Source organism: Stigmatopora argus, chromosome 19 (assembly GCF_051989625.1).
Source record: "Stigmatopora argus isolate UIUO_Sarg chromosome 19, RoL_Sarg_1.0, whole genome shotgun sequence".
In the NCBI taxonomy this organism is placed as follows: Eukaryota; Metazoa; Chordata; class Actinopteri; order Syngnathiformes; family Syngnathidae; genus Stigmatopora; species Stigmatopora argus.
The window spans coordinates 10,929,244-10,953,486 of record NC_135405.1 but is presented as its reverse complement, the minus strand read 5'-3'; the positions used below and the strand labels follow the sequence as shown (position 1 = coordinate 10,953,486).

At 41.9% G+C, this 24,243-nt stretch overlaps 2 protein-coding genes across 16 annotated transcripts in view; both read left to right on the top strand.

The window, feature by feature from the left end:
- sash1a (SAM and SH3 domain containing 1a) overlaps nt 1-7,969 on the top strand; it is a 107,831-nt gene extending 99,862 nt beyond the window's left edge. For 14 of the 15 annotated variants that reach the window (XM_077586790.1, XM_077586789.1, XM_077586788.1 and 11 more), the window contains 7 exons: nt 122-291; nt 370-579; nt 1,284-1,434; nt 1,517-1,645; nt 3,955-4,910; nt 5,727-5,858; nt 5,945-7,969. In XM_077586790.1, coding sequence (XP_077442916.1) covers nt 122-291; nt 370-579; nt 1,284-1,434; nt 1,517-1,645; nt 3,955-4,910; nt 5,727-5,858; nt 5,945-6,202 — 2,006 coding nt within the window. In that variant the 3' untranslated portion in view covers nt 6,203-7,969. Of the gene's footprint in view, nt 1-121; nt 292-369; nt 580-1,283; nt 1,435-1,516; nt 1,646-2,031; nt 2,687-3,954; nt 4,911-5,726; nt 5,859-5,944 lie in introns of those variants that run through there. The other variant, XM_077586804.1, reaches the window with a different exon arrangement.
- A 459-nt stretch (nt 7,970-8,428) lies between these two features.
- usta (uronyl 2-sulfotransferase a) overlaps nt 8,429-24,243 on the top strand; it is a 30,184-nt gene continuing 14,369 nt past the window's right edge. Inside the window, exons 1-3 of the mRNA XM_077586805.1 lie at nt 8,429-8,615; nt 8,739-8,902; nt 8,996-9,285. Of these exons, the coding sequence (XP_077442931.1) occupies nt 9,015-9,285 (271 nt within the window). The 5' untranslated portion in view covers nt 8,429-8,615; nt 8,739-8,902; nt 8,996-9,014. The remainder of the gene's footprint in view (nt 8,616-8,738; nt 8,903-8,995; nt 9,286-24,243) is intronic.

Sequence of the window (24,243 nt, the reverse complement as noted above, 5' to 3'; positions counted from 1 at the left end):
AGTCTTACCAAAAAAGCCTCATTCTAAGCATGCAATCTGGCGGCCCTCCAGGCTTATAAAGCACTGAGGCAACGAACTCCAATACATTTATGTGTTTTTTTTCTTCCATTTTTCTTCCTAGGTGGTCAAACCGTCAGCACCACCGACTCGTCAGCCAGCAACAGAGAAAGCGTCAAGTCGGAGGATGGCGACGACGAAGAGCCGCCTTACCGGGGGCCATTTTGCGGACGGGCCAGGGTCCACACGGACTTCACGCCGAGCCCTTACGACTCGGACTCCCTCAAGTTGAAGGTGAAATAACGGAAAAGCACTGAGATATCTCGACTTGAAGTCGGCCATTTTTGACCTTCTCCCCGTTCCTTCCGGTAGCGCGGTGACGTGATCGACATCATCAGCAAGCCGCCCATGGGCACCTGGATGGGCCTCCTCAACAACAAGGTGGGCACTTTCAAGTTCATTTACGTGGACGTGCTGAGCGAGGAAGAGGAGAAGCCCAAACGGCCAGTACGGCGGCGGAGGAAGGGCCGACCGCCCAAGCCGGCGTCGGTGGAGGATCTGTTGGAACGCGTCAATCTCAAGGTAGGAAGGAACCGCCGGATAAATATTTGACATGGTTCACAAGATCGTATCGTAAAAGAAAACATTGGAAGAAATTGCAGACTAGAGGCACTAAATTTAGCGCAGTAAATTATAGCGTACCGTTTTTCATGTCAACATTGACACCCATTTGGTCTGTGTGAGGGCTAAATCCCCAACATCAAAATAATCTTCAAGCAGAGGAGGCATCAAGCACGGAATAGTTTTATTCCTTTCCGAGATGGACGCGGCTCGCTCGCTTCTTTGTCTCTTGTTCGCCTTAACCAGTAGGTGTCACTAAAATTATATTCTAGTTGCTCAAAGAATTAAAGAATACAAGAGAAATACATTCCATATTCCACAGTCTGAACCACATTGAATTTCCACGGTTCTGTTTCACTCTTGGACAATTTTGACCTCGAAATGGTCAGAAACGGACCCGATAAAAGACCGCTCTTGTATCTGCATTCTATATTGTTCTTTAAATTCTTCTCCTGATTATTATTTGGCGACTTTTGGACCAACTTGAGACGTGTTACATCGCACCCCGTGCTGTTTCACACATTTGTACAGCTGTCATGTGATAACTTGCTTTATATGGCAGTCGACAACCTAAACATTTGCAAGTCGACATAGAGAATAATGTACAAGAATGTGAGAAATAAAAGTATTCTCATGACTTTTATTGTATTGATTCTGCCACGCAGGAGCACCTGCCCACATTCTTGTTCAACGGTTACGAGGACCTGGACACGTTCAAGCTGCTGGAGGAGGAGGACCTGGATGAGCTCAACATCAAAGACCCCCAACACCGAACCGTGTTGCTGAGAGCCGTGGAGCTGCTGCAGGAATACGACAGTAAGCCTAAATCTGAAAAATTCATTGAATTTGGAAGTATTATTTTCGAATTTGAAGTATTAAAATGCATTTGCGCATCCAGGCAGCAGCGACCCGGAGCGCAGCGGCCTGTCAGGCTCCCAAGAGAAGCTTCTCTCCGAAGGCCAGGGATTGGTCGGCGACTCCCCGCGGGACTCGGGATGCTACGAGAGCAACGAGAACTTGGAGAACGGTACTAATTAAGTCTCAATGGCTCGCTCGGTTGTTTTTTTATTGAAGTATCCGCTATGTCTGTCCACATTTCTGCATTCTAACTTCACTTTTCTCAATCTTCTGGAATGGTGCCTGATGATCATCCTGCTTTTCTTGCTTTGCGTTATTCTTTTGTCATGCTTTGGTCGCTCGAGAGCCAACTTTCCAAACCGGTGTTCTGCCAAAAAGTGGTACAATTCGCTGTCAGTTTTTGTTGTGTTTAGACGCATAAAGGGACGTACGAAAAAGAAAATACATGTCGTAATATCAAACATTTATCTTCTGAGTCCCACTTTGAGATTCCTTTCCCCGGAGTAGCAACCTCCTGCCCTGTTCCTCCCTTCATCACCTTTTTCGTCCTTGTAGGCCTTGCGTGCCACCAGTACCGAAGTCGGCATGTAACTGGGAAGGAGCCTGATCCCAGACCAGTAAGCCTAGGCGACCCCACAATGGCGGGCGCGCCCAGCCTAAGGGAGAGAACCTCCCCAAGTGTTCTCTTGAAAACAAACTCACTGCCAGTCCAAGGATTATCGGCTCAGACCCCGCCTGCGGATTCCGCATTGGCGGATGATTATGAATACTTTTGCTAAGTGTAGCGCAGAGTACCACCAAGATTGGCTCGATTTTATCGAAATTATTGCACAATGAGAATCTTGTGATGTGCCTAAACTGATGCAAGTGCTCCTATTTTTTCAAGCAAGAGAAATGTACGCACTCGCAGTACTTGTGTTCTTCATTTTTGGAGTGTGTTCCAGCTCCCAGTTTAGCTTTCTTCCACACATTTTTAACACCCGTAACCCATAAATCACTTCTTTGTCAAACAATACTTTCCTTTCTGATTGATGGTTTCCAGTGTAAATCCTGGCCTTTACTTGATGTGTGTGTGTGTGTGTATTCTGGTCACAGTCACCATATGCCAGAAAAAAAGATTGAAATTGTGGAAAAGAGAGGCGGGTGGTGGGTGCGCAACTAAGCCAACCCCCCCAAAAAAGACAATAAAAACGGTGCTGCTTGCTTTTTATGGTTGGCCTCTCGTTTTGTGTTCACCAACTATTAAGTCTTAAATTTTCTCCAAAATAGACAGGGTGCCTTATAATCCAGTGTGCTTTATATATGGAAAAAAAAATTAAAATGTGTCATTCATTGAAAGTGCGCCTTATAATGCAGTGTGCCTTATAGTCGTGAAAACACGGTACTTAATATTCTGCCTTTTTTAAATTTTCTCCAAAATAGACAGGGCGCCTTATAATCCAGTGTGCTTTATATATGATTTTTTTTAAATGTCTCATTCATTGAGGGTGCGCCTTATAATGCAGTGCGCCTTATAGTCGTGAAAATACGGTACTTAATTTTCTGCTTTTTTATTTTATTTTTTATGTTTAAGGTACCATTGTGACATTTATTTTTTTTATATGGCCTTTTGTAAAACATGACCTCATTGCCTGTGGTTGACTGAGATAAACGTCCAATTCATTTTGACTGGGAGAAGGAAAAATTAATTGGACGCCTGGCATAAAACTGACTTTAAAAAGTTGAGCATTATGAACTTTATTTTTTTAAATTTAATTTTGAAAATAGTATTTCGTTTTTATTAAGTTGTTCATAGTCTCATAAAACTAGTATTGCCAAATTTGAACATTTTTGTAGTTTTGTGAGTGTCTGACTAAAAATTCTCTTAAATACATTTTAATTTACTTTTAAGTGATATTGCAACTTTCTACTCTTGCATGCTTTTCCCACATGTTATGGGTGTTTTTTTGTTTTATTTCCAGTAACGATCATTCTTAAGTTGCAACATTCTCCAATCAGAATGATGCAATATACACCCCAGTTACAAAATACAAAGGAAATCTCCACTGTTCCAAGGAATGTAAATGATATCCAAATTTTATCCACAAATGGCAGGCTTTCCCGCATGCAGTCATTGCACATTAACATAGTGATGGTACTAATTTCACTGGTCATATTCAACTAACCTTTCCAATTTTTTGGCTGCTGCAGAGGCTCTTCATTCCATCTCCTGAATTTTTCTCTGTCCATCCCATTAAAAATTTCTCTGCCACTGTATTTCACCCATCATGCTTTGTAATCCCGACGACCGAGGGGTGAGTTGCTTCTGCTTTTTCATTGCATCATGCATAAATCCATAACATCACATCTGCAAAATCTCAGCTAATCTTATTTTAACATTTTACATGCATAGTTGTAAAGAACACATAACAAATGAGCAGTATTTTTACAGCCTAGTCATTTTATTCCCTCTCAAGCTATTTTTTTTTTCTCTCGTAGGCAAATGCAAGAAAGCGCCGCACTCCGGCGACTCTTCCGCCGTCCAATCCCCGGACTACCCCACCCTCCCCATGACCCTCTCCAACGAGTCCATGCAGCAAAACGCCAAGAACCAGCGCTCTGTATTCCCCAAAACCTTGTTCGGCAAACCCTCCCTGAAGGGCTTCAACTTATTGGGCCGTCGCAAGACCCAAAGACGGCCCCCCATCCATGCCAGTCGCAGCTGCGAGGACCTGGACGAACCCTTCCAGCTGGCCGACTCGTGCAAACGCTCTCATTCCTTGGGAGACCTGCACTGGGAACAGAGGAAGGACGACAGTGGCCAAGTTGAGGTCCACAAAGACGCCATTTTGGCCACAAGTAGCCCACTTCGGGTCTTGAGGGAGGAGAGGTCGCCAGCTCGTACTCCGACTCCCCCCGTGAGCCCCAAACCCAGATTGGACAGACCGCCGGTTCCCTCGCAACTGCCCTTGAGACCCCCTTGCCCCACAACCCGAGCCCCAAGTCCTCCAGAGTCCACGGCGATACGGACTCAGGCCAAAAAGCCACCGGTACCCCCTCCGGTCCCGGCTAAGAAGTCCAGAGAAAGACTCGCCAACGGAGTCTGCCACTCCCCCCTCTCCGTACCCTCTTCGCCGTCTCCCGCCCCCTCCCCGACGCACTCGCTCGCCCATTCCCAACCGAGTAGTCCGGTGACGCGAATCGGTAGCGGTCCGCCCCCGCCTCTTCCGGCAAAAACGCCGAGCAACCCCGGCAGCCCTCGGAACGCCTCCGCCGGTGAGGCGGTGGCGGCGGGCGCGTCGGTGGCGCCGCCGTGGCTGGCCGACTTGGGGGGCAAGGTCGCCGTGTCCAGGAAGGTGTCTCATTCCAAGATGAGTCCTGATCTGCTGACCTTGCTGGAACAACGACTGGAAGCCGAGGGCATCGATCTCACGGAAGAGCCTTACTCTGACAAGGTTAGTTAACAATCCGTCAAATTTGGCGCTATAGTCGGTAAAAAAAGCCTAAAAGTATAGAGATTGCTAGTAAGGGAGACTGGGGTTGGTTGTCTCAATTTTTTACGGTTTCATGAATGTATTTTATTTCATTTATTACAAGGAATCTTAATATATCGGGAACACGTTATTATTTCAGCTTATTCTTTAGCCTAATAATTAATAGGGCATTAAGTATGACTAAATAGTAATTCACAGTTTGTATTTATGGAATTTGAGCAACGATTTAAATGGTAATTATCAATAACCTTCCGGGCGACCAATCGACCGTGTACCCTCCCCACAATGCATATTGATTTATGAGGCTGGCAGCCATCCCAAATGGATTGGGCATTTTCAATAAGTTAAAATCTAACAACCATGAAACAATTCCAAACTATAACCCCAAAAATCTCAAGTCCCTATTTCTGGACCGCATCTGGTTTCACTCCACGGTTTACCCCCCAAAAAATCTCCAATATGAAGACCATTTGATCTATTCGGCACCAATGAGTGCCTTTACGAGTCACATTTGAGAAGACTTTTCTCTTAAATTCCTCAAAGACAAAATAGAGGCAAAAAGTACTCGTAATATTTGTTTTATTTGTCCCTGCCTTGAAACACTTTTCACATTTTCCCAACACGCCTTCACTCTACCCCCCTAACCCTTGCCAAACCAAACCAGGACCTCCGTTGGAAGCCATTTGTATTGACATAGCAATTGTGTTTATAAAGCAAACAAAAAGCACGCTGATGTTTTCCCAAGTACTCACGTGTCTTGTGTATTTGCTGGGCCAGCACGGTCGCTGCGGCATCCCCCAGCCTCTGATGCAGCGCTACGCCGAAGACCTCCGGCACGCCGTCAAGGACGTGGCTTCCACCATGGACCAGCTCCGAGTCCGAGAGCTTCGGAAACAACACCGCATGGCCGTAAGGGCGCCTGCGATTCCCGCTCACGGCCAATCCGACTAGTCGAATCTGACGGAGTTTTTCCGTGCGCCCCCCCCCCCCCTTAGATCCCTTCCGGCGGTCTGACGGACACGTGCCGGCGATCGGCGTCTTCGTCCGGCAACGTCGGCGCCGTCTCCGACTGGCTGGTGTCCATCGGCTTGCCCATGTACGCTCCGGCGCTGGCGGCGGCCGGCGTGGACTCGCTAGGCGCCGTGGCCTCGCTGACGGAGAGCGCCGCCTGGGAAGCGGGCGTACGCGACCGTGGCCACGCCCGACGGTTGCTGGGCGAGGCCCAGCTGGCGGCCGCACGTCGGGACGCGTGAAAGTATCTTCCGATCTGCGCTCGAGTACTTCCTGTAAGGACGGAGACGGAGTTGATCTTAAAAGAATGCCTTTTTAAATGTATTTTTTAAAAAGACGACAAGTCCGTGAGGCAGAGAGCGCACCCTAACGGTTCCAGAGGACGCCATTAGGAAAATCGCGCACCGCCATTTTGGAGAACGGACACTTCGCAAGTTGACGGCTTGTGAAAAGTGGCTTTTTATGGAGGGTACAAGACGTTAAGAGTGAAATTGAACACGTTTAAACCTTGAGCATTCAAAAAGGTCAAATGAATTTCACCCCAAAGGCCAAAGTGATTCCCCGTTTTTTTTCGTGGCCATCAACTAATGCACCAATTATTTGCACCTGGGTCTGTGCACCTTTAGATCATATTTTTAAACAATCATTTTGAAGTATAGAAAAATAGTAAATGAGCCTTTTTTTCCCTTTTGTGCCTCAACAAAAAAGGATTTAATCATCTTCCCAATTCATAATTGCTCATTGTAAGACAAAAGTAGCTATTATCCATTATTCCCTTTAATTCAACATCCAAAAGATGTTTTTTTTTTAGATTCTTAGATTAAGAAGCAACTAAAGACGTTATTCCGAATTGATGCAATTGGAACCTCATAATAAAACTTTTTTCCCCCTGAAAATAACATTAATAAAACAAATAGCCAAAAGGTACACAGACCCACATGGCTTACTTTTATCATACTGCATTTCTGTATTATAGCTTCATTTTGTTGGCGTGTTCTAAAAGTCCCAGTCAGCGTATCTGACACATCCAAGCATGTTTTTTTAAATAGTTTATTTTACTATGTTGCCTACGCCTTAAAGAGTGAGAAGTGTTGATAATAGAGTAAATGCTGAGCAAAGCCTTTTTCCCACCAGAACTACAAAACCAGTTTTATTTCAACAGTGCAACCGTTGATTGATTTTACTTAAACTGATACAAACACATTGTTAAAATTTTGGGATGAATATCCAAAGAGGCAAAAACAGTATTTCAAATATAGCACTACTATAGCCTCTGGTCTGACACACATAATTTAAAAAAAATGGTTTAAAATATCCATATTTGAACGTTTATGCAAAATAGATTTAATTTAATTTCACCTTTTGGAAATCATTTTGATTTGAGCAACAAACAGGATATAATTTCTATATTTTGAAGATAAATAACCAGTTGAAAAGCAAGAAATAAATCTATATATCAGGGATCAAGTGACCACCTAGCCCCTATTTTTTAACATTTTATTCAGCGTCAAAAGTGTTGCTCTTGGGCAAAATAAATAAAAATCAAGATACTGACACTGTAAATGCACTTTAGAGGGTGACTTAATCTAGCTGCGACTTTTTTATTTTTTGCGGTGACTCCTTATTGAACAGCATTAAATCTTTCCTAATCACTCCTACGTTCTTCACGTCATCTTAATTACATATATGAAATGCTACTTGCACATTCTATATATGTAATTGATATTTAAATAAGTTATTTTCTCCCCTTTTCCTTTCCAAATGATCTGTAATTAGTTGTACTTTATAAATAGCAATACTTTCCTCCTTGCGTGATGCTTCAGCCACTGAGACATTGCAGACAATTTGTATTGTAACATACGTGTACAAATGATTGTTTTACCTGCTTTTCATCTACTTAATAATTGTCCATACAGATTTGCTTGTGTATTGAAATAAAATAAAATAAACATGTTCATAGGTATTTGTCATTCACAGCTATAATAAGAATAATAAACTGTTTCTTGCCATATGTTTCTGATATGATGGTTTAAAATGCTAACCTTTTTTTTCTGATTGAGCACTCTATATTATTCTTATGGGTTTGTGAATGATTGTTTGTGTATATGTGACCTGCGATTGGCTGGTTCAGGGTGTAGCTGGGATTGGCTCCAGCACCCCTGCAAACCTCGTGAGGAAAAGCAGTTTAGATTACGAATGAATTAAGGTATAGTATATAAAACATTTATCATAGATGCATTTCCATGCCATTCTGATGGTCAAGTTAATTTATATAAACATAAATCATCTGATTTATATTATAAATTCAACCTGTGAGAGTACAAATTAAAATAAAGCTTTTTTTTAATAACCTAAAATATTGACTTGCCCTGTTAAGGGTTGAAGGTAAAGTATAGGGTATTAAAAAATGAAAATAACATTTTTACCGATTTGTTTTTTTTAAACACTTGAGTGATTGCAGTCAGGTGCGGCTTTTTTTGTTAGCAGGCATCTGATTGGTTGAGCTGTCTTCTGGATCCATTGAAACAAACAAACATTTGAGCATCGACGATTGCCCCAAAAAGGGCTTAAATTGTCCCAAAATTAACCATCGGAGGTAAAATTCATGATGTGGAACAGAAATCTGAAAGCACCAGCGCTTCGACGTGGATCAAGGTAATTTATTCCGTTGGAAAAACACATGATGGCGCTCTTTTGCAGGCAAAAGTATAACATGGCGTTTTTGGGACCATCCTGTACTTCCTCCACTTTCCCCCCCCTCTCTCTTTCCACGTCCAGTAATCTGACACGTTTGAGGGGGAAAAAGAAAAAGAGGAGGATCGGAGCCGGCCTAGAAGGAGAAGAAGGATGGATCATTGAAGAGCCGCGACGAGCGAGCACACGCGTCGAGTCAAGCCGAGCGAGGAGCCCCCTCGAGCGGACTGGAGGCAAACGAGGAGCCGGTGACGGCTAGGGGGGAGATTTTGCTTGGGTTTTTTTGGGGGGGACTTCCAAAGTAGGACTTTCCAATGATTCTCAAATGGGTGACTTTGCAGAGCGTCTGGTGAGGAGCAGATGATGAAGAATTACAGCGGCAGTCCGCCTCAAAGCAACCACCAGAGCTCCCATCACGTCCACTTCAGGGACCAGCACCAGCACCAGCACCAGCACCAGCACCAGCGCCACTTCCACAAGTTGAGCTCCCTCGCCTCGCTTCCTTGGCGATTGCCCCTCCGAGCTTATGGATTCTGCATGGCGGCCCTTTTCGTCTTCTGCTTTGCCTCCCTCTTCTACCAGCTCAACGGGGGACCCCCCAAAGTCCTACTGGACTTGCGACAGTTTCTCGGTAAGTGAGGGGGCGGGGGTACTTTTGAACGGGTGGTGGTGGGGGGGCTGTGCCATGCGTAAAGGCTGATCAGGTCAAATGTGCGTAAAACGTCACTTTTTCGTCAAAATCCTGTTCAAACTGCCATTTTTTCACGACTAGTGTAGTACACGTCTACAGCTTTCACTTTTACACCGTTTTGTGGATACAACTTTGACTACCTACTGCGATCACGTTGGCTTCAGTGTAGTATAGTAGTAGTAGTAGTAGTAGTGGTAGTAGTAATAGTAGTGGTAGTAGTAATAGTGGTAGTGGTAGTAGTAATGGTAGTAGTAATAGTAGTAGTGGTAGTAGTAGTGGTAGTAGTAATAGTAGTAGTGGTAGTAGTAGTAGTGGTAGTAGTAATAGTAGTAGTGGTAGTAGTGGTAGTAGTAGTGGTAGTAGTGGTAGTAGTAGTAGTAGAGTAGTAGTTGTAGTAGTAGTGGTAGTAGTAATAGTAGAATTAGTAGTATTAGTGGTAGTAGTAGTGGTAGTAGTAGTAATAGTAGTGGTAGTAGTAGTGGTAGTAGTAGTAATAGTAGTGGTAGTAGTAGTAATAGTAGTGGTATTGGTAGTAGTAATAGTAGTGGTAGTAGTAATAGTAGTGGTAGTAGTAATAGTAGTGGTAGTAGTAATAGTGGTAGTAGTAGTGATAGTAGTAGTAGTGATAGTAGTAGTAGTGATAGTAGTAGTGGTGGTAGTAGTAATATTAGAGTACTGAACTCTTTCAGTAAAAGGGATCAGTAAAGTAGTTATTAATCATGGATGTATTTTTATAATGCTAAATATATAGTAATGTTAAAGTAGAATGAAAATACAATGAATCAAAACAGATACACATTGATTACAGCCCTTAAGTAACACTCAAGTTGATTTATTTGTTATTGTTATTTAATATATAAAATGAAAAGAGACGTGATGGGATGTCTATCACCATCAATGGTAGCAGTTCATTCTATGAGAATTAAATGAGTGCCCTGTAAAGTTTAAAGTAAAAACAAATGAGTTAACTATATTTATTTTATAACCTTGTAATGTCTACAATGCTCACTCTATTCGTATTTCTGCCATTTTCCACTTTTCATTCATGTGTCATGTATAACCGTAAACAATAACATTTAAACCTACCAGGTCACATAATGTAAACAACTTTTACACAAACAACACATTTACAGTAAAATACTGGTCTCTATGTTTGCCAGCATTATTGTTTAAAATAAAATGTAGGTCAACATGCTATAGCGCTTCACTAACTTAGATGTTTTTAAAATGGATATTTGTAGAATTTATTTAAACATATAATCCCCAAAAATGATATCGCTATATTTTATTCTGTAATTTATATCAGTCTTGACTAATTTCGCATCCTCCCATTCTGGATTCAAACTCATCAACCGTAGCAGTCGAACGTGCTAACGACGGAGCTACTGCAGACCAAATCGAGAAACATGTTGTTTAGGAAAAGATGAGTTAAAAAGTTTACAAACAGGTGACGCTAGACTAGACTATTGTCAATAGTTTTCTTTTTTACTTTCAATTACTGCCCAGTAAATGAAAATATTATATAACATAAGCTCTAAACATACAGTAGGCGTGTGACAGACAGGCCCCAGCAGTCTTTTAAGGGCATCCAGTGATTAGATGATTTATTTACCTTCTGCCGGCTCGTGTTACTTTTGGCCGCGGCGTGCCAAGATGAAGGCGAGGGTCCCTGAATGTGAATGTGGGGGTGTGTGAGCACCAGAGAATAGCGGCTTGGTTTTGCCGGGGAGGGCGAGGAAGGCGGAACAGAGGCTTTTTTGTTCCGCCCGACGAGGGGAGGCCCGGATTTGAGGATGTCACTCAACGTGGAGTTGGAGAAAGGTAGCAGACCTTTCGGGGCCAGGCGGATGGAGCGTTTGACTGCTGACCCCATTGCTTGCTGGGATGGATGGCTGTCTTTTGTTAGAAAGGAGAAGTGGAATAAATTGCTCATTTGGAATACGGCTAAATATATATTTTGTCAGCTAAACCTCATTTTCTGCTATTCAGGTACAGGTAGTAATTTTGTGTTTCCTAAAGCAAAGACCGATTGTATATATAGAAGCAAAGTTGGGGAAAGTACTTCATCCAGACCACCGTGGACGAGAGAACCTGCTAGAAAAGGAAAAGTTGGAATAATAGTAGATTATAGAATCTGCACTTTGAATCAGAGACACCCCAATCCTCGGGATTAGTCTACATAAAGCTGAACAAATACGGGATTGATCCGACGACTTGCTCAAACGGTTCCCGATGAAAGCAATAAAAGAGGCTCAACCTCATAATTCTGTCCTTCCAAACTTCTCGGCTCACGGAGCCGTCTTCAAATGCAGGGGACGTTAAACATTTTTAAACATGATCCGTTTTCAAGAAGCCTTTCCGAAGCTTCCTCGTTCCAGTCGCCTCCGCAAAGGTCGTAAAAGAAGCGCAGGCCGTTGCCAGTTTCGTAAAGAACACGGCCGTGTAGCCTTTGAAGGAAATGACCTGTGGAAGTCATGCCACACGGCTCAATATTGGTCTAATCCGACCACAGAACTTTGTTTCTCCCAGGCCTTCTGTGACTCATTTAGATGTTCTCTGACAAATTGAAGGCAGGCCTCTACGTGTCTTTTTGCGAGCTGGCACTACACGATTTCCATCCATTTGGGCATCGTGTGTTCACGTTGTCCCAATAGTATTTTTTTCCCGTGGACTACAAGGCGCTCTCTTACCTTTGTCTTCCTGAGACTGACCTCCAGATGACCTCCATGTTCATTAAAATATGAAACAGGGGGAAAAAAGCTATCGCTTGTATACATACTTGTAATATCACATGTAAAAGAACTCATGTTTTTGGAGCAAAACTGGCCAGAATTTTTACGCCCCTTCCCTGCTATTCAAATAAAAAAAACAAGTGGTCCAATTGAGTTAGTCCAAGTGACACTTTTACTTAAGCGAACTAGCCCGAATGTCACACAGGATGGAAGTCAGCCATACCGCAGTCAGACTTTGGACTCTTGACGTAGAAGCAACAGGTTCTTAATTGGCGTCACGTCCGGTACGAATGCCAAAACAATCAGACGGCTCGTGAAAATCCCTCGGCTGGCGGTGGGAATAAAACAAGAGGCCCCCTCCCGTATGGTGAGGTCTACATACCTCACTTTTTGTTTGTTTACCTGCTTTTTCCAATGGCTACCATTGGCACGACCTGATAAATTGAAACCACGCCCTCCCAGTTCAAATGGGGTTTAATTAAAGGGCTAAAAAATTAACGAGCAAATCAAACAGTTTGATGCTCGTGATTGAAGACAAAATGTAGATGCATTAGTGGTCAATAGACGGTGACTGGACATTATGGGCTTCATGAAAATGGAAAGTTTGGATGTAGACTGGATGATTTGATTGATGAAATGCTCGTTAATTTGCAATCCAATGTCAAGGACGATTAGATGATGTTCACTTGTGACCCCAAGGCAGTAATGGTGAAGTTAATTTTCACAGAATAACTCTTAGGACCAGTGTCGATCCGTGCATTTCCTAGTGACGCCTTCAGCAAAAACTATTTTATGGCTATCAAACCTCTACTGCAGCTACAGCTGGAACACATAAAAAATAATCAACAATAACCTCATACAATTGAAATATTATTTAGGAATATGGCCATATTTTACTCACCAAAAATCCTTTTTAACTTTACACAATATCCATCCTCCTTTCTTTCTTCCTTCTTTTCTATCGCCATCGAAGCTAATGCTGAAAGTCGAGCCTGTCCTGTCGTATTTATGGGATACCTTTTTATTCGATTTAGCGCTGAAAATGTTCGTTCCTGGTTGTGACAGGCTTGCTTGTTTTGGAGTTGTCCGACCTTTCTTAATGATGTCCAGCTTTTTTTTCTTGAAAAGTCCGTCTTGAAAATGGCTTTAAATCAACACAACAATATATTTGCTTGTGCAGCTCGCTCCAGATATAGTTTGTTAGCTCTGGCTAGTCCACTCTACCACTAGCCAATCATAGTTGGTGAAAGTGATGACGTATCCCTATGCCTGCAAGAACGCATTGTGGTGTTGCCAACTGGAAATCTGATTGGTTAAAGCAACAGTCTTATCGACGTTTGTTTAATGCAGCAGAGCCTGCAGAACTGATTGTGAAGGCCTGGAGGCAGATTTATGACCCTGGCAACAAATAATGCCTGAAATGTGATGGGTTAAATGCTTCAATATGAAAACACACATCTGGAAGCAGTGCAACCAGGGGGAAAAGCAATGAAAGGAAGCTAACAGACCATTTGGAATTATTTCTTAAGTATTGATGGACAAAATATAATATATGATTCAGATATTTCTTAGGCCAGCAGAGAAGGCCTTGAAGCCCCTGACGGCACACCACTGCTTAGGACATACTGGAAGTTTGAAGGTTAGGCCTTGATATTTATTTTGTCGCTAGAAGTGCATCGCTACTATTAATTCAATAAATTTGCCTCCCGGCAAGAGCAGTAAAATTAATTCTGTAGTGTTTGGGAAAAAACAAATCCATGCAGATTGAGCCCAAAGAACCAAAGAACTTAAGTTTAGGAGGGCAAACGAGGTGGATGTCTGCGTGAAACAGATAGCCCGTAATTTAGAAGATCATAACTAGCGCTCTTGTGAGAAAATTGAGTGTTTGCTTAAAGCATGTCAATTGGACAACCTCCTCGTATCTTTAGATTCCACCCATTTCTTCACGCTTTGAATTCGAAACACGATAATTGCAGCTCTCTTCCTCGCGCGTAATGTCGTACATGTTGCCTGTCTTCGCCTTGGCCGCCATTTCGGCTTCTTTTCCCAGATCTGAAGGCATTCATTATGCTCTTGATTGGGTTCTCGCCCCGCAGGGTGGCACTCATTCACAACACGTTACATGGTGGTCACTCACGGGCGGACATGGCATGTCGTCTTTCCGTCTCTATTTTGGCTGAGATCACCATACAGGAATGAGTAGCGGTTTTTAAAATAGCCGCCTTAAATATACAGATGGGACCGCCTTGCCCCGCCCGCCTTGGTGAAACCACAAAGCGTTAGCTATTAAGTTTTTATTTAGCGTACATATTAGGGTTCAGATGAGTTAAATTGCAGGAACGTTTGCTTTTGAATGTACTACGTAGAAATAAGCTGATTTTTTTTTTAGTTGGGTCAGTCAAGTTTAAATAAAACCGTAGTCCATTTTGACTGGATTTTAATCCTATGAATTGGCCCAGTTGAGCAACAGAGACTCGACACCTTCGTAAAACGACATCGTAATAAAGGATTAGTGACTCATATTGTCCATTTCGTGGAGCATTCTACTAGAGTACAGTCATCGGTGTGTGTGCAGGGACGGATTGTTACGCATTTTTTAACTCTAGCGAAGGAATGTGGACGTTCCCCGTGGAAAGCAAAGCTCGCACCTCCGTCTCAAAATGCTTCCTCTCTCTTCTCCTGAAACCGAGCTTTGTGCGATGCATCCATCAAAAAATAAAAACCCTTCCCGACACATCGTTACCTGCTCCACGTCAGGACGAGTGCTAAAATCCTCATCCGGCCATCACTTGTCACACTTGGGAACTCTTTGGGACGGAGATGTTTTTGTCCTTCTGTTTGACGCTCGCAAGTGCGCTGGGTTTTTTTTTCTTCCTGCGCCCGCCGCTTAGAGGAAAGCACATTTTCCAGATGTTGCGTTGAAGACATTTTGAGAAGGATTCCAAAGTTAACAAATCCACTTTTTCTCAACAAGAAACTAAGGGTCATCCTAGGACTCGTTTGGCTTTTTTCAGCATGGCTTCACTGGCTCGGGTTTTACCGTCTTGGAGGTCTTCCACCGACCGGTCTGTCCCAGAACAACCTGGCAGCTCCTCGCTAGACTCATCTACTCCATCTGTCGCGCCATCCATTCGACTTCCAGCGCCGATCCCTTGTAACAATTTGCCCAAACACGATATTCACGTCAATCGTTTCCTTGATCTTTTCCATCCTGACGTGAATTTTTGCTAAATTCACGAGCGCACGCTTTGCTCAACATGACATCTGTCATTGAGTGCAGTATTGTTCTTCATCAAGATGACGTGGTGAAAATCTGCATTAGATCTTTGAAAGAACAAGAAGTCTTTGGAATGGAACACTGCAAGTGATATTTACCGTATTTTTACGACTATATGGCGCATCATATTTTTAGCCGCAGTGTCAGTAACGAGTGCTATTTCTGTATTTTACACACACACAAAGGACGCACCGTTTTTATAGACGCAGCCAGGCATGGCAAAACATACACCAGCTTAAACATACGGACACACGCTAAAAACACGTTTTTAAAAAGGCAACAGAAGCAAAACTGAGTTCGGTTGTACTTTATTTAGACATTTTACAATGTACTCGCGTCATCATTGCCCATAAATCCATCAAAGTCCTCATTTTCTGTGTCCGAATTGAACAATTGTCCAAATAAGTCATCGAAAACGTTGAGTTTTATACGTTCGTCCAGGCGGCCACAATCCATTCGTAAATAGTAGCGAGCGTAACTATTCCAACGCTGCCTTCCATGCTTCGTAAAGCTGTGTTGATGTCGATGTCCAGGCCACAATCTATTGTGTGTATTGACAAAAGAACTATATATCCCAGCAGTCACTGCGCAGAACTTTTTCTACGGGGAAAATAGTAGAGTCGGGGGCTGCTTGCCGTAGTTGTGAGAGCTGTAGAGAATGGTGTACCCTATCGACATATTTATTTTATTTTATCGTGATAACAATTTTAGTATTGGTCCATATATAAAGCGCACTGGATTATAAGGCGCCCTGTCTATTTTGGAGAAAATTTAAGACTCATGTGCGCCTTATAGTCGTGAAAATACGATACTAGCTTTTCAGGAGCTGGAACTAACAGAAAGAAGCGTGTACCGCCGATCTGTCGTTACCCGCGTAATTGAATTCCGATCTAAGTCGCAGAAAAGGCCTTTTTAAAATACCTCTTTAGTTCTTTCTCCTGAGTTCCTGTACTTTGTAGTCATCACCCTCCATTGAGTTTATCCCCGAATTGTTTTTTTTTAGCTCGAGCGCTCCCAGCAGGGAAGGTAAATAATCGGTTTGTCGGATCAGTCTGAACCGGGCCCTCGTGGGCTATCATCACCGCAAATATTCTGCGGCTTTTTCCGACAAGCAGGAAAACCGCGATTTTCGACAGTGTATCAACGTGTTTGAGGGTCGGACAGTCGCGGAAGTTCTCATGGCGTTGTTGTTTGAACCCCTAAGTATACTTTGTGAAACCGATCCATATACTAGTACGGGAGTACAAACTAAATATATTTTTCAGGCAATTATGTATGATAACCATTAATGAAACTGGGTCAAATGGCGCTTAATAAACTGGGTACACTGTATGTAAGCATGGTGTTTATTTTTCGCTACCTCACACACGCGTCCGTAGTGGCGTTCGAGAGCGCCTCTGTCAGAAATGCATTGGCGACAGTACAGAGCGACAGTGTGCAAGCGTGACGTACCACGTCCGGCGTTCGAGCCAGCCCAAACGCAGCAGAGGGTTGCATTTAGCACCTCGGGTCTTGAACCGAAACAGAGCCGAGTTGAGTCCCGCAGCGCTTAAACGTAACACTTGGCTTCTCCTTATGACCCTCCGTAGACTCCTATTTCTTGCCTCATCCACGCGGTTTGGCACCGCTTCCTCAAATTAGGTTTAGCAAAATGGTTTTGTCTGAATTATTGAGTAAAACCGTGGGCTGATGCCGAAACAACAGGTTTGAGATGAGATGTTTTTTTGGGGGGTGTGGATAATGAAGTGGCGATGATTGTTTGTTTTTTTATGGCCATTTGTTATTTCAAGTAGTTGGTGTACGTTGTTTATATCTTCACAGATGTCTGGCTCTGTGCACTGTGATTGACTTCTCTGGGGATTTCTCTTCCTTGAATTTGTTCTTTGAATACATTGAGGTGGCGTGTTAAGTTAAGGAAAGCTGTGATGTTGGATTTGAGAATTCTTGGACTTTTTTAGGCCAACTTACTTTGGTGTAAAGACTGGAAGTCAACAAATTAGTCGCCTAATATATAAATTTTTGTCTTGAGAGCTTTATTTCAGAAACTTGCTTATACCTCAAAATGTGCATCGCAAATCTTCCAACTTTTTGTAATATGTATTCTAAGGAAAACTCGGTATATTTGTATGTTCTTCCTTGTTTACGCTGTCCAGATTCAGTTTAGGATGCTTGCTGACATGTGCTCCGCATATGGAACATGCACTTGATTTGGCAGTTGACGAGGAAAATAATGGGGCGTAATGTGCACGTGGACATTTTTTTTCTTCAGGAGGCTTTCCGATGAAGTCATGGGGGTTACGAGGTGCTTCTGCTAAAAACACACACACACACTTGGCCTCATTCTATGGGCTCCCGGTAACAGACGCGGTAATAACTTAGGTGCATGTGCACACTGTATTGCCTCCGCTCTAATAGATGCCATGCTCTGTGTGATGTGATTGCCAGGTGCGTCCTTTAGTTGAATAAATGCTGCTCACCTTTCTGCTTGCCTGCAATTATAGCTAATAGAACGGAACAGAACAAACGCGGCGTCTGAAAAGATGATAGTTGAGGTGGCCTTAATGGGGGAAAAATTGTTTTTGTATGGAGACACTGCTATTATAGATATGATCTGTTACCTGGTATTTTTGCTATCAAATTGATCTTATATATGTACTATACATATACATACACATACACATACACATACACATACACATACACATACACATACACATACACATACACATACACATACACATACACATACACATACACATACACATACACATACACATACACATACACATACACATACACATACACAAACACATACACATACACATACACATACACATACACATACACATACACATACACATACACATACACATACACATACACATACACATACACATACACATACACATACACATACACATACACATACACATACACATACACATACACATACACATACACATACACATACACATACACATACACATACACATACACATACACATACACATACACATACACATACACATACACATACACATACACATACACATACACATACACATACACATACACATACACATACACATACACATACACATACACATACACATACACATACACATACACATACACATACACATACACATACACATACACATACACATACACATACACATACACATACACATACACATACACATACACATACACATACACATACACATACATATACACATACACATACATATACTTCTAGTTATATATACACATACATATACATATACTATATATACATATATATATATATATATATATATATATATATATATATATATATATATATGTATATATATATATATTAGAAATGACATTAGCTTTGAAATTGTTAAAAATGAATTATTCAAAAAATTTAATGTTATGAAATCAAAATTTGAGGGGTGTCTTTCCATGCAGAATTTTAAAATACTTAAAAATAGGATTCTGGATGTCACTAAATAAATTGGCATTTTAAGATTCATGTGAAAATAATGTAAACAATTATAATTTAAAAATAAAAGTAATTAAGAGTTACTTTATATTTCTTATATTTATATTTTATTAGTGCAATGGGGCAAGTTTCAACCATAAGAGTTACTTTATATTTCTTATATTTATATTTTATTAGTGCAATGGGACAAGTTTCAACCACAAGATCACTGTTGCGCTTTCAAATGTTTTCCTAAACTTGCGTTTAACATGAATTGGCCTTTTTGCAAAGTGCACTAGTGTATCTTTTGTCTTAAATTTGGTCTTACAGCAAACAGTCCAAAACAAGGGCGGCTCTTCTTCTCGTTCCAAGGGCGGTTTAATCTGGCACGAGCCGCCACCCCGAACCCGACAGCTCTTTCCATCAAATGTGAATTTACGCAGCAGATGAAGCCACCGCGCACCGTGTCATTAAGCAGCGCTGCGGGCTTTCATGTTGACACACATGCGCACTGAGACATACTTTTTTTCATGCTTAGCCTTGGCAAATTTTCACCAGAAATTACAGGGTCTTTGAGTCGCACATTTATAGTTGAATAGTTATAAACGCTGTACATGTCCAGCAGCAATATTTAAGAATTGTATTTTATATGATTGGACATCTACTGCTTCAATTATATAGAAATACAGGTGTCAAAGTTAAAGCCAGAACCAGATTATATCATTTTGTAGAGTCGGATATTCCAAAAATAGCCAATTTGGGTGCATATAGCAAATATGAAAACTTGTTAATAATGTTTATTGAAAATGTCTGAGTGTCTTTTAATGTTCTCATTATGTTTTTTTTCTCTCTCCTCGAGGAATGTCAAGCCATCGAGGAAGCAGCCAGTAATTAATCTTGCGCTGACGTCAGCTCATAAATCCACTCAATAACACCATTTTTTTTCACCCCCCTCATTTTCACTGTACTGCCTGACTGGGATGTCCCCTAATCAAACCAGGGGTAATTCTACATTTTTTTTCGTTGTTGTATTCTTCCTGCCCTTAGCCAATGAGCTCGCCTAACCACATTTTGGTTCACCGACAGTCTAAAAATTGCACCCAAATTGTGTATTGTTTTTGAAAATGGAGAATGCTCGTGACCCAGCACAACCACAGATTCCAGTGAGCAAAAGTTGAGGGATTGATTGAACCGCTAGACTTGAAGCCACAACACTGGAATGAAAAGGAATATGAGCTTCAAAATATGCGCGTTCAACCAATATTCTCCAGTTTAGTCGTTATGGGTATTTTCCAATTTGTCAAATGATCCATTGAAATGCATCTTTGTGCATTCAGAGTGAGTGTAGATACTTTTGTGTGCTTCCTCGCACCTCATTCGATTTGATCCTTTTCGCGTGACTCGCTTACCGCTTTCAATGTGGACAAATCGAACCGACGGAGCTGCCTTTTTTTGCCACGCAAATTTCCCCAATTCTTGCAAGGTGGCAATTTGTTTTCGGGACATAAGAAGTCGACGTTCCACAGTGGGAAAAATATATTTTTAGAATCCCATATGTTTGATTTTATGGCTTTGGCGTCCTTAAACGTACATTTTCGTAGTCTCGGTTACACGGTGGTTTCAAACACCTGCAAAAACAAAGCGACGATGTGCCGTATTTTATTTCTGAGTTGAGTTGTCTTAACATGGGGCAGTAAAGCGGGAAGGAGTAGGCAAAGACCGTGACTTTTCTATAATTAGGGAGATGTGTGGGGTTTTTAGACGGTCACTTCAACACGCCTAATCAATGGGTGGGGTGGCAACACACACGTATGTGCTTGTGTAGCACTAGTTGGTTTATGTACAGTGTCAATTATGGCCTTATAGTGTTTAGTAAAAGCATATGGCCATGTTTCTAAATTTAATGGTGTTTACAAAGTCATTCGGGTGCTTACATGTGCCTTTTAAATAATTCTTGCTTTTTCAATTATCAATCATATAGATGTGTATAACTTGTCTGGACTAGTTTGAGGTGGGAATCGGTATTGAATCTAGTTTGGGAGGCTAGCATTGTTGACTTTGGCCGGAAGAAAATTTGTATATGGAAACGTAAGCATTCTAGAACATATTTAACAACAACTGGTGTGAAAGGAAGCATACCATCTTTGTTTGTGTCTGGCGAAGATAGCGTGTAACTAACAGCTGGCTTTGGGACTTTTGGCTCTTGGTTTGATTTGGGTTTGTATTTTATTTTTGATGACATTTGAAACTTGCCAGTTAAATTTACAGCTTTTTCTCTGGCACGGGAGCTATAATTTTTAATGCTGTTATGTGTATTTTTGCCAATCAGAGTAATATGTTTATATCAAACTACATGATATATGTGTAGTGCTTTAAAACAGAATTGGATTAATTGTTTTCTCCAAATAGTTTGAATAGTTTTGGCACTGTTGGTCGTTAAAACGCACTTGCTTGTAACTGGCTAGCACGGATTCATTGGAGCCTGAATATAAATGGAAGCCATCATTTCCTGTGTTTAAAAAAAAGTTATTCAGAATCAGAACAAAGCTTCCACATGTCTATCTAGACAGGAAACACGCACAATCTCTGGTGTGAGTAGGATGTGGTGAGAGACGAGAAGGTTTGACTCTCCCCCGAAGAACCTGAAATCTGTTTTTACATAACCGGAACATTCCAGAGCAGCCGTCTGGTGACCTTACGAATCCCTTAGGGTTCATCTCCTCTCGTCACGTTTATCATCGACTCGTTCTACCAACCAGTTTGCAGATATTTTCACGTTTTTCCACCAATCCACGTGAACGGTGGGCTATGTTTGGAACGACAAGTCCTTAAGGTGCATCCAAGTACAATGCCTATTAATATAGATATTAATTGTGCCGTGTAGCTGCAGGCCAGAAGCCAAGCTAGAAATCTTGTGACCCAGTAATCCAATTAAGCATTTAGCTACATACTTATGCACTGCCACATTCCACTTAGCTCGACCATCAGTCACATCCGAACACACTCATGTTTCTGGTCGACTCATGTTTGGGTTTCCTCCCCTTAAATAGATACTAAGAAGCTCTCTCTGTCTTCATTAGTTGCAGAGAGATAACCAGGAAACGGGAAGGAATTTTTGAGCAGGCTGACAAATCTGTCAGCGTTTCCTCACTTTACCTTTGACCTCGGCGTCAGTCAACGAAAAAATCTAATTAACACCTTTAGGTCGTTTTGCGCCATTCTTGGGAAGTTTGACCCGTGTTGAACTGTTCCATTCCTTTTTTATGATCCCTGCTGTTAAAATGAAGTCAAATCAGCTGACTTGCAAAGGCCATTTTATTTAGAACTTCATTTGCACTCTTGTATATTCTTGTAAATTTTCTCAATTGCATACCTGTCAACCTCTGCCGATAACTGCCCTTATAAATGATTATGATTCCCCTTACAAACCCCCAAAAAAACCTTACAAACAAATAATTTTAATTCCTCTACTGAAGGGGTGGGGAAACTCTTTCCTATTAGGAGCCATTTCAGTTTGTCTAATGTCTTCTGAGTGTGATTTTACATTATGAAAAAAATTATTATGCAAACATTCAACACATTTTTGTTACCATATATGATGAGCATTTGCACGTAGATTACTAGTTTAAATTAAAGCCGGCCAGGAGAAGGTATAAAAATGTAAACCAAATTTAGAATTAAGTTTAGTGTAAGGTTAGATTAAATTTATTTTTGAGTGTGTCTGCATCATAATCCAAGTTCATTTAAATTTGTTTGTTATATTATGATTCACTGGTGCAAAAAGTCTCCCCCACAATACTAGTGTCCTACGAGTCCAATCAGTGGATTGCAGTCAGGTGCTTCTTGCAGCCCAACCCCCGTTACTTCAAGTTTGTCAGTCAGCTCGGTCGGTGCTGGATGGTTTTGAACCAAAAGCTGCTCACCCACACCCCACCCACAGCGGCCCAACCCCCGTTGATTCAACTTTGTCAATTAAGTCTGTGCTGGATGGCTTGGAAAACAAAAAGCTGCCTGGTTTAAACTGTTAGAGCAGGTCCAAGACTTTTTCTGGACCTATTTCAAACGTTGGCCATCAAGGTGCAGACTTTTAACCATTTTGACTCATTTAAGAGCACCTTTGTTGAATGATATTTCACCCATTTCATTATACGCAGCGGTGTATGATGACAATAAAGGCTTTTGATTTGATATATAGGCGTACCATCCCATAAGACTAGTGTTTCATTTCAAACTACTCCACAAAATGTAGGTTTTCATAAAGAGGAACCTTTCCGCAATATTAGTGTCCTACGCGTGCAATCAGTGGATTGGCGTCAGGTGCTTCTCGTAGCCCAACCCCCGTTGCTTCAACTGAGTTCGAGTCCTTACATTTTTATACCTTCTCTTGGCCGGGTTGGCTGTTTGCCCCGCCTCCAACCTCACGTTCGCTCTCGATGGGCTGTTTGCTGTTGTATTCCCTTCAAAATAGTCATTTTTTTCAAGAGGATACAGAACATATCCCATTAAACATTGTTTACTTCTTAGACATACCTGTCAAATGCAATTGTTTGTTTATAGGTAATGTTCATCAGTAGTCTGGCGGTTTACCCCGATATAAACCACTAACCAAAGTAGTCCCGATGTTTGCGACTGAATACAAATCGCCTGTTATTGATGATCTGCCGATACCACGCCAACACGCTAAAAAAAATGTCAAATATTTCCACATTGCAGACATTTTCTACACGCGATTGTGATCCTCGGAAAACGACCCCATTTCCGATCACGTGATCCGATCGGGGAATCCCCAAAGAAAAGTGATCCGGCGTTGCCGTGTCAACCGCAGCGACATCTTTCCGACCTCTTTGGCAGCCCGTGTAAAGTTCAGGCTGTTATTTTAAAGTCCATTTATTAGCAATAGCCGCTTTGAGGGTTTCCTGGCGGGTGGGCCCTCAACTTTAATGAGCGCCTTTATTTCCAGAGAAAGTGTGTGTTCCTAATGACAAGCCCACATGGGTTGGACTTACATTTCGTAGGTGGGACTGATGACCACAATTGGAACGTTGCGTTCTTCAAATGAACTTAAAACGGTCTTCCTGTCACTTGGTGTGGCCTAGAATTATCGATTTGATCCCATCAATGGAATTGTTGCTATTGTGAGATGCACTTTCAGCGGACCCTTGGCGAGTAGCGGCATGTTTGTGTATTTCGCTTCAAAGACACAAGGCAATTTTCTTCTATTATGTAATATTTCCTTTCTTCAAGCTTTCTTTCCTTGCCCGCTGGCCAATTTCTATCCATTTTTTCTTCCCACCACCTGGATGTGGAGACGAGTGTTGTTTGTGGCTACAAAAAAAAGCTGCTGTCTGAAGTCAGCGGCTCCATTCATAGGATGCGGCCAAAAATTCTTGAAAGAGCTCAATTGTTCCCACACGAAGCAT